Below are 13,691 nucleotides of genomic sequence, written 5' to 3'. Positions count from 1 at the left end.
GCTCAGTCGAGCAGCCTAAGGAGACGTTCACAGCAAGCTGGGTGAGGTGCTCTCCCTCAAGCTCTTGTTCTGCCACTCTGGAGAAGTCAGGACCCTCCTGGAGCTGCCAGTATCAGTGATTTGTAGCTACTTGCTCTCCTCCTCAGCATCAAACAGAGGCTCAGGCAGGCTGGGACACTGGGTTCAGGGAAATGCACACCTTTGTGCACACAGGAGACACGTGTAGATGTGGTTGATTTTCCTCCATTGCTGTTTCTAAATAAGGAACCAGCAGCCGGTCCCCCCATGCTAAAAAAAGACCTGCAGAGCTTTCGGGGAGTGAACTTTCTAGGGGGACTCAGCCTCACAGAAGTGATTTCTGTGGGGTCGGGGACTATTGAGGGTCGTGCTCTTTCCCAGCTGCCCCCGGGAAGGAGGAAATAGGGGCGGTGGGAGCTGCTGGAGGATGGAGCAGCCGGAGCGCGGCCCCGCTCCCCTGCCCGCAGCATCGCTCGGGGTTTTTGGGGCGGGGAGAGGGGGGGAGAATGAGGGGGTGGCTGGCGCAGAGGTGCCGGCGAGGAAGGGGTTAAGGGGGGGCTGCCGCAAGGTGGGCCGCGGCGGAGGGTGTTCCCCGGGCGGGCGCTGCGGCGCCGCCCTGGCCGGGGGGAGCGCGGCGGGGCCGGGGGGCTGCGCGGGGCCATGGGGGGCTGATGCTGCGCCTTGTTCTTCAGCGTTCCCCATTTTTTTTTTTTCTTTCATTTTTTTTTTTTTTTTAATTCTTTTCTTTTGCTCCGCCATCCTCACCGCCCAGATCTCTGCCTCCTCCCTCCATCCTCCTTTGAATAACTCGGCCAGGAGCGATCTGGAGGAGGAGGAGGAGGAGGGAGGAGGGGGGGGAAGAAGAGCCGAGCGAACCTGTGGCGGAGGAGCCGGCTGGTGGAGAGGTGAGTCGAGGAGGGGGTGAGACCCCGCTGAAGGATGGGGAGCACCGGGTGTCCCCCGCCCGGGGCCGAGGGGGGTGTTTGGAGGGAGCCGGCTGCGCGGTCGCACCCCCCCGGCCCCCGGCGGGGGGTACCCGGTGCTCCCCGGGGAACCGACCTGTTGGCCGGAGCGGGGGCTGGTCCAGCTCTGCCGGCTTTATTAGACGGGGCGGCACGGAGCGGAGTGGCAAGGGGGGGGCTGCGGGTTGGATGCTCATCCCCTCCGGCCACCCCCACGCTGACCCGCGGCAGCACTCGCTTCCCCAGCCCCTCGTGTGCGTGTGTGTGTGTGGGGGGATGTTCGCGGGTGTTTCGCCCCCCCCTCACCCCGCTTTCCTTGTGGGCGCACGTTGTTTGTGGAGAGGGGCGAGCAAGTTGCCATGGAGCGGTGTCACATCACTTTTGGTGCCCACAAAGCCTTTTTTTCTGAATTTCTGGGCCCATCTTCCTCGTTGGTACCGTGGGTGATGTAATAAGCGCTCGGTATCTATGCGGTGTCCTGCTCTCGTGGAGTTAGATAAGAATGAAGATCCCAGAGCAGAGGGAGCATCCGCCATGTGTTTGAATAGATGGGTCTTAATGAATCTGTCAAAATCAACAAATGTACCTGACGGAGGAATTTGGCCCCCAACAACTCCTGATGCCGCTGTCGGCAACCAAAAGACTGCCAAAGAGCAGTCCTGCCTGGCGCCCAGATGCCTACTAATAGCTTTGATGCGTTCAGCCCAGCCTCGTTTGATTTCCGATATCATTTCAATCACCAGATTTAATACATGATTTGCAGTGATTGCCTCCTGATTTCCCCTCTCGAGCGGCAAAAGGAAAGCGTTAAGGAAGGCTGAGGTGCCGTGCTTTGCTGGTGTCCTGAGCGTGAGCTGTTTCTCCTGTTACTCACCAGCAGCTCAGACCTTTTTCCACCCACCAAGTTTTACTGTTTGCTGTGTAGCAGCTGCATCCCCCTTAGCACACGCCGCACCGTGTCGCACTAATTCGCCGGGTGCCTTGCAAGCTTGTCTCGGCTCTTGGTGGCTTTTGGAGCATGTGGAAAGTCGTCAGGATGCAGCCGGGCTCCGTCAGGAGACGATAGCGGGACAAGATCGGCCAGACTGTGGTCGCCGGTAACTCCGCCGGAGGAGAACGTTTGTGATCCTGTGTCACCCCGTGTGCTTGCTGGACTACAAGAGGATCTCCTCATTGCCTGGGAAATCGAATTCCCCCGTTGTTCAGCTGTAAAATAGCTGCACAAGGCCGCGATTGGCAAAGGACTGGATCACTCAGGTTGCTTACATCACGTAGGCAGCTGCCACCGAAATGACACACTTGATTGAAGGCCAAAAGAACCATATACGTAACTGCCTGTGATTAAGCTCCATATGATGCCTCAGAGCAAGTAAAAACCCCTCCTTCATCTCATCTGGTTTGTAGCGAGACAGCCGTTGCAGGGATATCATTTGGGTCATGTTGTGGCTTTTTGGGGATTTTTGGTTTGTTTTTGTTTGGGTTTCTTTTTTTTTTTTTTTAATTGCTTCTGGCTGTAAACTTCCATGACCTGCATCAACCTGCCGTCGCACCCTCGCGCGGTGCCCCATGAGAGCCTGGTGCTGTAGGTGTGCTGGTAGCTGGAAATACAGATTTTACCAGGTAAGAGCTCCCGATGCCATTTTTTTGGACAAGGAATATTCCAGCTAACTTCTTGTGGGGAGGGAGAGGGTCTGTGTGCTCGTCCTTTCCCCACCAGCATGTGTTTGTGGCAGTGCGACTGTTTATTTCTGGGAAGGGTTTGATAGGGGAAGCTTCATCTTTTCAGTTTTCGGTGTCTTTGTGGATGCTTAACTGTTTCTTCAGAGTGTGCGCTGTGCCTGTCGATAAATCCTCTCTGCGCTGTACCTGTGGATAAATCCTCTGCCCTGGCTCTGGTGAGGCAGTTTGCAGATCTCCGGGCAGAATCCCGATGGGGTGGGGAGAGATGGGGAGGGCGATGGACCCGGGGCCAAACCTGCACCGGGTGAAACTTCCAGGTAGCGTAAGGACCGCAGGGTCCCCTCGGGCAGGGCTCTATCGTGCAGGAGCTGGCTCCTGCTCCCGTACTTTTTGGCAGAGCGCAGACCCCATCTGGTCCTCACAACACCTTCCATTAACTTTTCGGTGGGGCAGGATCAGGCTGGGACCCGATCCTGCAAACTGGTGGGCTTCATCAGTCAACAAAAAGCGCTTTCTAAGCATCTCCCTGTTATCGAATCCCAGGGCAAAGCTTGCGAGAAAACCCACAAACCATTTATCGAGAAATAGTTTGCACAAATGCTAATTTAACAGAATCCCCTTCCTTTCCTGTCTCAGCTGCCTGGGTCGTGCCTCCTCTCTCTGTACTCACACTCTCTCTGATTTCATTATCACACAGTTTTTGTCCAATCATAACATGCTTGAGGATTATGCTGATGCAGCTTATTCCTACCATATCATGATAGATGGCTATATATAAATATAGATGGATATATAAACAACATTTTTGTGGCCACTTGTCCGGGCTTTCCTTCAACAGCCTAAATCCCAGCCCTGGCTTGGTACGTTTCAATGGCTGGTCCCAGGCAGCTCACGCAGCCTCCAGAAAACCTTCCCCTGTAAGTTACAATGCGATGCAAGCCCTCTCATTTTATTTTTCTTTAAATGACCTAATTTCTAAGCAAAATCATTGCTTGACCAGTAGTGAGTGTCGTGTTTTATCTTCCAGAGTTATCGTAAACTGAACGAAATACCCATTGAGAAACTACTTGTATTAGAAATACCAGCAAACATCATTTTAGTCGATTTGGGCACATATAACTTTATTGATTCGGCATGAAATATGGCAGGCAGTCTATTAGGAGATGTAAAATGAAGCAGGCAGAGCCTTTTCAGAATATGTTGAGAATGTTGGATGGGTCTGAGGGTGTTCGTTTTAGCCAGGTGGATTGCTAAAGTAAACTGAAATGATTTTTTATGAGTCGTGTAAACAATAGCAAGTCAGTTTTATTCAGTTTTATACAGTCTGCAACTGAAGATATATCAGTTAGCTCAGCTGTTAACTGGGGGAACTGATACATCTGGAGAAGCTTTGCAAGACTGGGTAGCCTTTAATTGTATTTTTAACCTGTGAATGTGGTTAGTGTTAGAAGTGTAAGCAACAAACTAAAGTGAATACTGGGTATTATGCAATAGTACTTGGGCTATCATGAAAAGAGGGCAATAGAAACAAACTGTTTTATAGGTCTGCTTTTAATTAAATGCAGTCTACTTTGATGAAAGCTCTAAAATGTGAAAATGTTTCTTAGAATAAAGACATTAAGCAGTGGTAATTAAAGCCACAGTGCGGATTTAGTCTGTTGAACCTGAAGTCCATGGATAGGACGTGGAAAATGTATAGAAATTCAGTGGGTGGTTCTAAAACTGCCCTCTCATTCCTTGAACTTCATACCTGCGTGTGGAGGCTTACCGGCCATAATTGTATATACATTTTTACAGCATGATAAAAGAAAACCTTAAACATCTGCACTGCATGCTGGCATTAAGTCTGCTCACAGCTGAGGATTTTGAGCAGCATATACCTCCCTTTTTCATACATTATTGAGCTGTTTAACCCGGTTGGAGGTTTCGGCTCCACGCTGTTCGTTGCTTGTAGCCGTACTCCGCTGTGCTGGCAGCCCCACAGCTTCGGGGGTACCGGGGGTACTGGTGTTACAATGGGGGGTGCTGAGTGCTGGGGTTGTGTCTGACCCCCCAGCACAGAACCAATGCCCAGCAGCGCTGGGAGGAGCTTGGTGGGGATGCTGGTTTGGGGCTCCTCGAGCCTTTTCCTCACCTTCCTGTGTTTCCATGACCATCACATGTGTTTATTGTAGCTCTTCCCCAGCGTATCTGCAGAAGGGGTTTGGATATTTATAAATGCTCTAAGGGTTAAAATCTGCCCACTTTGCCATTTAGTAGGGCACAAGTGTGATGGGAGCGGCTGAGGGAGCTGGGGGTTCAGCTGGAGAACAGGAGCTGAGGGGAGACCTTCTGATCTCTGAACTGCCTGAAAGGAGCTTGGAGCCAGGGCGGGTCGGGCTCTGCTCCCCAGGAACAAGCGCCAGGACCAGAGGAAACAGCCTCAAGTTGCGCCAGGGGAGGTTGAGGTTGGATCTGGGGAACAATTTCTTCCCCCAAGGGCTGTGGGGCATTGGAACAGGCTGCCCAGGGCAGTGGTGGAGTCACCATCCCTGGAGGGGTTGGACAGACGCAGATGAGGTTCTTAGGGACATGATTTAGTGCTAGATATAGGTTATGGTTGGACTTGATGATCTTGAGGGTCTCTTCCAACCAAAATGATTCTGTGAAACACACATACTGGGTTGGCCTGTGGTCACTTAACGTCCTGGAGGATGACACAGGTGACAGTGCAGTGGACACGTGTCCACAGAGAGCATCTGCATGCAAATAATTTCTTTGGGATCTTTTTTTTCCCTTGATGCTGGCACATTAATAACGTGAGTGAGCCTGAGAAGCTGGAAGCTCGTTCAGTCGAGGGAATGGACATCACTGATATCCTGCACAAACTCCAGCTTGGCTTAATTCCTTCCTAACCTAAATTCCCGTTGTGTTTGTACTCGCTCCCTGGCGGAGGCCTGTTTCTGCAAAGAGGTCACTGGGCCAGAGCCGCACTGAAGTTAATGAGTTGCAGCGAGCACCCAGGATTGATCCACTTTAATGAGGTCTTCTTCTTTCTCCTCTATTTGCGGAACCATCGCTGTTTGTGTAGATACGAGGATCATTTTGAAGGGTTACCCAATCTGCAAAGCCTTAGGCAAACAGCTAAGTAAATAAGTTGGCTTGGATGAGCAGTGCTGGTGGTTGCAGCCTGTCCTAGTGAGGGTAACTGGAGTTTGACCATTACGTCCCATGATCGCTGCAGCCCCCGGGGGGACATGTCCGGAGACCCAGATGTGTTCATATTGCTAATTGGCAAGTTTCTCCAAGGGTTTGAGGACATATCTAGAGGTTACCAAGGGTGTGACAGTCATGTGTTCTTTGAGATGTATTTATATGTTCATCTTAGATACTCTGCTCTAACCCCTTTTAAAAACCTTCTCTACACTATTTTGTTTTGGTATATTGGTGACCTCCACCAGGGCAGTGATTTCCCCATGGAGAGTTGTTGGCACGTCAACTATTATGGAAATGAGATTCTAAATAGTTGATCATCCCTGCCAGGTATTAATGTTGGGAACAGCCAGCCCAAGAGCAAATCCCAGGAAAAACAAGAAAATGAAGTCTCCATAACTGTTTTCAATTATTCTGTCTCACTGGTTCTCCTTATGTTTCAAGAAGAAACATGCAAATCTCTCTGGGTCTAGCTTGTTTACAGAGTGCTCGTGGGTTTAAAATACAGCCAGCATCAGATTTCTGTTGTACATTTCCTTCAAATAAATGCTGAAATAAAAATAAGGATGCTGTAATTTGTGCCACCCCACGAGCTAAATACTGCGCTCCAGCAGGAAATGATCATTTTGGTTTCTTGGAACAGCTTTACTATAATCTTCCAAAGACCGGTAGCTCACAAAGAAAGAAGCGCAGACTTTCTCAAGGCAGCTCAGCTCTCTCTGATAGGATCTGGTTTCTTCTGAATTAAGGTTTTGGATGATTAAGCGCCTCAGTGTGCTCAGATCCCCCTGAGTCGGGGAAGAGCTTCAGCTCTTTGCAGCATCAGAGCACCAGGAGGCCCATCCTGCCAACTGCTGTGCACATATAGAGGGAATTACAGGTTTGGGGTCTACCTATATACTCTTCTCATAAACAGCTAAATAGTATCATGGCTATAGAATTGTAGAATCATTTTGGTTGGAAGAGACCCTTAAGATCATCAAGTCCAACCATAACCTAAGTCTAGCACTAACCCATGTCCCTGAGAACCTCATCTCCTGAGGTCTCCCCTCAGCTCCTGTTCTCCAGCTGAACCCCCAGCTCCCTCAGCCGCTCCCATCACACTTGTGCTCCAGCCCCTCACCAGCTCCGTTCCCTTCTCTCAACTCGCTCCAGCACCTCAAGGCCTTTCTTGGCGCGAGGGGCCCAAAGCTGCCCCCAGGATTCAAGGTGGGGCCTCACCAGCACCGGTTGGTGTGAAACAGCTGCTCTGGGTGGACAATGCACCACAGGGTGGGTGTCCTGGCCACCTTCTGCAGTGGTGCTGCCAGTCCTGTGCGTCCCAAGGCAGCTGATACCTCTGGTGTTCTGCGTGGATCGATGCCTTGAGCGCAACATCTCTGAACCCTTTCTCACCATAGCTTGTTCCTGGGTTAATAGTAGTTAATATTAACCAGCCTGGTGGTTCTGGAAACTTCTTGTTGGGGCAGGTCTTCATTTGCGTCAATTGATTCTCACCCAGCAGGCGAACGGGGATCCTCTTTTTAAACCTGGATCCTCTTTTGAAGCTGAGCCATAGGATTTGTATGAAGACTCTTTCTCGAGGAAACTAACACCCCTGAATGTTTGCAGTGGGGAGATGCTTTGAGTGTATCTTGGTCTGAATCTTACACTATGATCTACCTCAATTTATATGAGAATTATTCAGTGTTATGGTTACCCTTGGCTCTTTAATTACCTTCTGGCTCATTTAGATATGTTGATGGCTCCAGTCCTCATAGCTCCTAGGGAACTTTCTGTAGGAACCATAAGCTATTGCTTTTAAAAAATAACCCTCACCAGATGTCCAAAAGCCTTCTTTAAAAAAGAGGCCTGGCATAAGTCATATTTATTGGGAGTAATTAATTGTCCTGTTAAAAACCCTAAATGTTTTGGCATTTCATTAATAATACATAATCAACCAACAGGCTATTTGTAGTGTGTTACTTTGTTAAATCTGCTGTATAAATTGTCATTATTTATATATTTCATGTTTATAATTACTCATCTGTGACGCACTCAGTCTGTTATGAATAATCCATTGTATATTGTTTTCTTAAATAGGATGCTTGCTCAGTGTGCTGGGGGTGCCAGGAATTGCTGCTAATAATGTCTTGATGTCTGATTTATGCCTGTGAAGTGAAGGCAACTGGACATGAGTAAATGAACAGAAGCACGTTCAGAAAACTGTCCACAAGGCACTCGATAAGCAAACACTCAGCTGTTGTGAGTGGAGGAGAAAATGGTTAAACAGAGCAGGGAAACGTGTTAGAAATGCATTACAGGGGGATAAAGATGCACAAGTGACATTTCCTCGCTGTTTTGACATTTTATTCATCTTGGCTAAAAGCTCTGTGATTGTTGTTTGTTGGTGGTTTGGGATTTTTTTTCTGCCAACAAGGACCTCGTTACCCTGTGCCATCAGTTCTGTGTTATCTCCTTGTGTTCTTCCACTCAGAAAAAAATGAGCTAAGTGTTCCAGAAAAGGAGAAATCCTAGGGCTACAGAGATGCTGAGGGGTCTGGAGCATTTTTGTGATGAGGAGAGACTGAGAGAGCTGGGGCTGTTGAGCTGCAGGAGAGAAGCTGAGAGGGATCTGATCAATGGGATCAATATCTCAGGGCGGGTGTCAGAGGATGGAGCAGACTCTGTTCAGTGGTGCCCAACGCCAGGGTGAGGGGCAGCGGGCACAGACTGAAACACAGGAGGCTCCATGTGAACATGAGGAGAAACTTGTTTGCTGGGAGGTGCCGGAGCCTGGAGCAGGCTGCCCAGAGCGGGTGTGGAGTCTCCTTCTCTGGAGACATTCAAACCCGCCTGGCCCGACCTGTGTGATCTGCTCTGGTGACCCTGCGTGAGCAGGGCTGGGCTGGGGATCCACAGAGGGCCCTGCAACCCAACCGGCCTGGGGTGCTGGGATATTTTTGTATTTGAACAGCAAGGGCTGTTGAGGGGATTGGTGTCATGGTCTGAGCGGTTGCAGGTGATGGTACAAAGCCTTCCTTGCACTCCCTGATCTGCAATTTGTGCTCAGCTAAACGCGTTCGGGGTTGACATTGTCCGTACCTGGGGGAGGGCAGGAGGAGCCCCCGCTCTGTGCCGGAGCAGGAAAGGGAAAGGGAGTCCCTGCGCTTAGACATGGGGTGGTCATTGCTCCTCTTGGCAGTGTTAGCTGGGCAGTTTTGGCAGGGAAAATGAAATAAGGGTGAGGTGGAAGGCGCCTGGGACAGAGCTGAGGGAGCCGCAGGCCCACCAGCCGCACTTGTTCTCTGCACCAATGCTGCTCAGGCCCTCAGGGTGAATTCACAGACTCCTGGTTTTTAGGGCCTAGGAGGAGCGTCAGAGCATCTAATCTGGAAAAGAAAATATCACAAGGCATTAGATTTTGCCCTGTTAACTCCAACAGCGGGTTGGGAAGCTTGTGCTTGGCTAAAGCGTGTCTGCAGCAAGGCATCTGGGCCTGTCTGGGACACAGCAATGTGTCACTCCTCCTGGTACTTTGTTCCAATGGTTAATCACCTTCACCATTAAAACTCTTTCTTAATTTCCAATTTGCATGTTTATAGCCTTCAGCTTCCCACCACGGAAGCCTTTTGCCATGAGATTTTAGAGCTTTTTAGTAGCCTGTGTTGTTTTCCTCTCATAAACTCTTACCATGGCCTCAAACAGTCTTTTCTTGGAAGCCCTTGGGTGACACATTCCGTGGGTCCTGTTGTGTCACAGAGGAGCAGAACCCACAGGAGGGAGCGGGAGGTTGGTACGTGCACACTGCAGCCTCCTCAGGGATAAAAGCTCCATTTCCAGACTGATTTTTTCGTGTTTCCAGGTGAATTATCAGAGGTGGGAAGAGAGGAAGGTTCAGAGATTTTTTGCTGCGTTGCTGGCTTTTCTTTCGCTTTTTATCATCGGCCCAGAAGCTTTCAAAGACACCTGTGGTTTATATGAAAATGGACATTTTCTACTAATCCTGGCTAAAATTTACCCCTGCAACAAGAGGCTGGAGGCAGCAGAAGGAGCAGAAAGTGGCTCAGTGGTGGAAAGTGAGAGAGGGCAGGAAAAAAACCTCGGGATTTCTGACTGCAAAAGGTGAGGATGAGTTCGAGGACTAAGAGCTTGTGTGAATGGATGAAAAGCTGGCGACTTTGTTACGATGGTTCTTTAATCACACGGGGTTAAGCCTGTTTGGGAATGGCAAGGAGTCTTTATCCCCTTAGCACGTGTTGTGCTTGCCCTGGAGATCCAGAGCTATCAGGTCATTGCAGTCCTCTCCTCCCGGCACTTTAAGCTGAGGATCAGCCTAGATCACAGCTAAAAAATAACAAACAACAAGTGTGGTTTAAAACTGTCCCACTGTGCTCTCACATGTTCGGCTTTCAGAAAGAAACGTGTATATTTTATACTCGACCTGGTGTCCGCAGCTCTTCCTTTCTACCGCGCAGAATTCAAAGGCAGCCGCGAAGCTTCAGTTGTTTAGCGATGTGATGTCTTTTAGCGTGACCTTCCTCTTCTTTTTAATTTCAAATTTTCTGGAGAAGGTGAGGAAAAAAAAAGCACAAAACCATCTGAAGCGCCTGTCGCTTTGTAGTCCTCGAACCTGGAAGTTTGTCGCTCGAAAAGTGTCTCTGTGGCCCTGCATCCATTAGGCTTGTCACTCAGACTTTGTTTTCTGCATTTCAGAGGATTTTCTTCCCACTTCCATCCTCGAATGCTGAAAATGGTTTAAGGTTTGCAAAGTCCTTTTACCCATTGATCACCGTGGGGAACTTTATTGTTAGTGTCCCAACCCGCTATCAGCAAGGAGATCTTCATTTTCTTGGTCGTAGTCTGGAATAGGGGAATATTTTCTCAGGCTTCTGCCTGTAAATAATCACATACAGCACAAATGCCATGTATGGTGTGATAAGGACAAGGAGAGCCAGGGCTAAAACTGGTCCCAGGGCGCCAGTTTTATCTGTACCTGTATCACCACCAGCAAATGCGCAGTGAATGTCGTGTGTGTGCACTGTGGATTAACGCTTTATGTTTGCAGTCCATACATCCTTGTAAAAGGTATGAAATTAAGCTGGACGGCTTAATGTGCTGCAAGTATCGTATGTGTAAATGCTGGGTCTGGCTTCTGATAAGCAACCCTGCTCCCAGAAAGTGAGAGCACTCCTGTTTTCCAAAAGGAAAAGAAAACCCCTCTCAGAGGAAGCTTTAGGGCTCACTTACACTCACAGCCCAAAGATTTGGCATTAAAGTCTGAGGAACTTTGGCATCCAAAAATGGTCCGGTGTGTTTCAGCACTGGACTGGGAGCAGGGAGGCTCTTGTCTTTCTCTTCCTGCGATAGGTCTTTATATACAGCCCAAATAGGCCTTTCCACGTGTTTTGGGAGATTTGGCTTTATCGGTATCAATAGTCAGAAAACATAAACTTCCTCAAAGATTTTCCTCCCTGGGAGGATCTATTTTAGGGCTTTGTCTAAGGCTCCCTATACACTAGACCTTATTTTTCTCAATCCCAAGACGGCCTTCCAAGACCCACTTATATTGATTTTGTAGCTACAGAAAAGCCATCTGCCTGAGCACGCTTTCATTCCTGTGTCTCTTTACTCACCTGAGTTGAGACTGATTAAACACGACTTCTGCTTCTTATTGCAGCAGCTTAAATCCTCATCCCAGAGCTCTCAATGTGCTCCCCTTCCCCATCTCTGTGTCCTCCAACCTTCTCCCGATGCCAAAATGAGACTTTTTGGGCCCTTCAGACTTTCCTTTGGTAACTTGGGCTCAAATTGCACTTGAGGTGCCAAATTTTTGCAAAAAAAATAATAAAAAAAAAAATCTCTAAAGCTATTGTTAGCAGCAGCGAATGCAAGTGATAAGGGACAAAGTGACTTAATGCTCTTCCTAGCAGAAGGATTTTGCCAAAGCCACGTCTGCAACAAAACGCTTGACTTGTCTTCCCTTAACTATATTGACTACAAACACAGACGTGGGGATTTAGTCCAGCTCAGTTGCTCCCGTACCAGAGAGCCTGGACTAACCACGACCCTCGGGAGAGGGGGAAAGGCCTCTTGCATGGGCAGCAATGAAAGGAAAAAATACCAGAATAGCAATAAAGACTCTTTGGAAAGTTGATTGTGTTCCCCGAGTGATGCGTCGTGCTCAGAGCACGGAGGATCAAATTGCCCAGGAGTTTCCCAGGTGATGCTGAGGGGTCTGCTTGCTCTGTTCTTCCCTTTGGATCCAGCTAAATATTACACAGCCAACCTGAAAAGATAATGGCAATCGTTCAGCTCTGGGGAAAATGGGATAATTTTTCGGAAGTCGCTGCTCTTATTTGTCTTAGATGTTATAATGTTGCTCTGCCTGGGGAGAAGCGTCTTTCATACTGTTGCTTCATTTGATGAGTTTTTAAAGGCTTTTAGAGTGAGCTGGGGGACTTTACAGCTACTGTTCCAGTTTCCTTACCATCTGGTTGCTTCATGGATTTTCTGTGTATTCCTGTGATTTTTTTTTCAAGTTTGGTTTCCTAAGAAAATGAAGCTTATAATGCTGTACTGCACATGTGTGCTTGTCCATCCATATATATGTGTTTTCTCATACTACCAGCTGGAACCCTCTGCTTGACTTCAGACACATTTGTGAGAGAGATGGAAATCTCAGCTTTACCATCTTCCCATGTTTCTCCACCAGCGTCATTTTTGCCTGGTCCATTTGACTCCCATGGGACAGTGGCTGGGGGACCAGTCAGCATCCAGGATGGGGATCCAGCCCAGGTCCTGTACAACCTGCTGGGTCAGGATCCACCAAGTTACAGCTGAATAGAGAAGGAAAATACAGGTACTGGCCAGGCATAACACCCAGACAGTGCAAAAGGTGGTGTGTGTTATGTGCCTAAGGCTGTAAAAACCAGGATCAACTCCAGGGCATCATTTTGCACTGCACACAGGAGAGAGGTTAGCAAGAAATCTTTTCCAAATTGGTAACTACCAAGGGAGATCCAGGAGCAATACAAATTGATCCTGATTCCAGCTTGTTGACTGATACTCAAGATAAAACTTCCAGTTTAACAGCCGTGTGGGTTTTCAATTGAGTCTGAAAGCCTTTTTTAAAAACATATCACAAGAGCTGGTGAAGAATGCAAACTGGAGCGAGCGTAGACATGTGAGCATCGTGTAACTGCCTTTTTTTTTTTTTTTCCCTTGACGGCAAATTGCTTATGAGCATCTTATAAATTTCACAAATGTGGTTGTGCTGAAAGGAGGGAGCGAGGCTGGCAGCGCTGCCGCCGGGCGTTACGGGGGATGTAACCTGCTGGTGCGCTTGGCGCAGAGACCAAAACCTTGGCAAGGTACCATGGTAACATTTCCATCCGCATGTTTATGTGTTCTTTGAGGGCTTTTTGGTTAAATGTCAATGTTTGCAAGATATTTTTTCAAAGAGATTTTCATTGCTCCAAAATCCCACTATGGCTTTGAAAACTGCTTTCAGTTTGCAAGTTGTTCAGTGGAAAATGTGTTAGTTTTGAGTGCTTGGTGATGGAGAGCAAGGCTGCTGCTGGCTGCCTGCTCGGAGGCTCATTTTACAGCTCTGTAAAATGGGGCAAGAGCCAGAGCATCTTCCCCATTCCCATCCAGAAGAGGAGGGTGCACGTTGCTGTAAATTTAATGTGTCGAAGTGATAAAAAGCTGTCGGTGCCCTGAGCTCCGGCACCAGCATCTGCTGATGACCAAGTGCCCGGGAAGGGCATCACCATGGTGTGGAGTGGATCCCACCAGCACCGGTTGACTTATGGTCTGAGTTTACCCGGGGTCTCAGCTGGTGCTGGAAGGAGCAGC

At 48.7% G+C, this 13,691-nt stretch overlaps 1 protein-coding gene across 1 annotated transcript in view; it reads left to right on the top strand.

Moving 5' to 3' along the window:
- The first annotated feature begins 445 nt into the window (after positions 1–445).
- The window catches only part of CALN1 (calneuron 1), a 126,653-nt gene continuing 113,407 nt past the window's right edge, over positions 446–13,691 (top strand). The window contains 3 exon segments of the mRNA XM_065647221.1: positions 446–496; positions 791–865; positions 868–923. Of these exon segments, the coding sequence (XP_065503293.1) occupies positions 446–496; positions 791–865; positions 868–923 (182 nt within the window).

The sequence above is a fragment of the Caloenas nicobarica genome, chromosome 17, assembly GCF_036013445.1.
Source record: "Caloenas nicobarica isolate bCalNic1 chromosome 17, bCalNic1.hap1, whole genome shotgun sequence".
NCBI lineage: Eukaryota > Metazoa > Chordata > Aves > Columbiformes > Columbidae > Caloenas > Caloenas nicobarica.
This window is presented reverse-complemented; position numbering and strand designations above follow the sequence as displayed.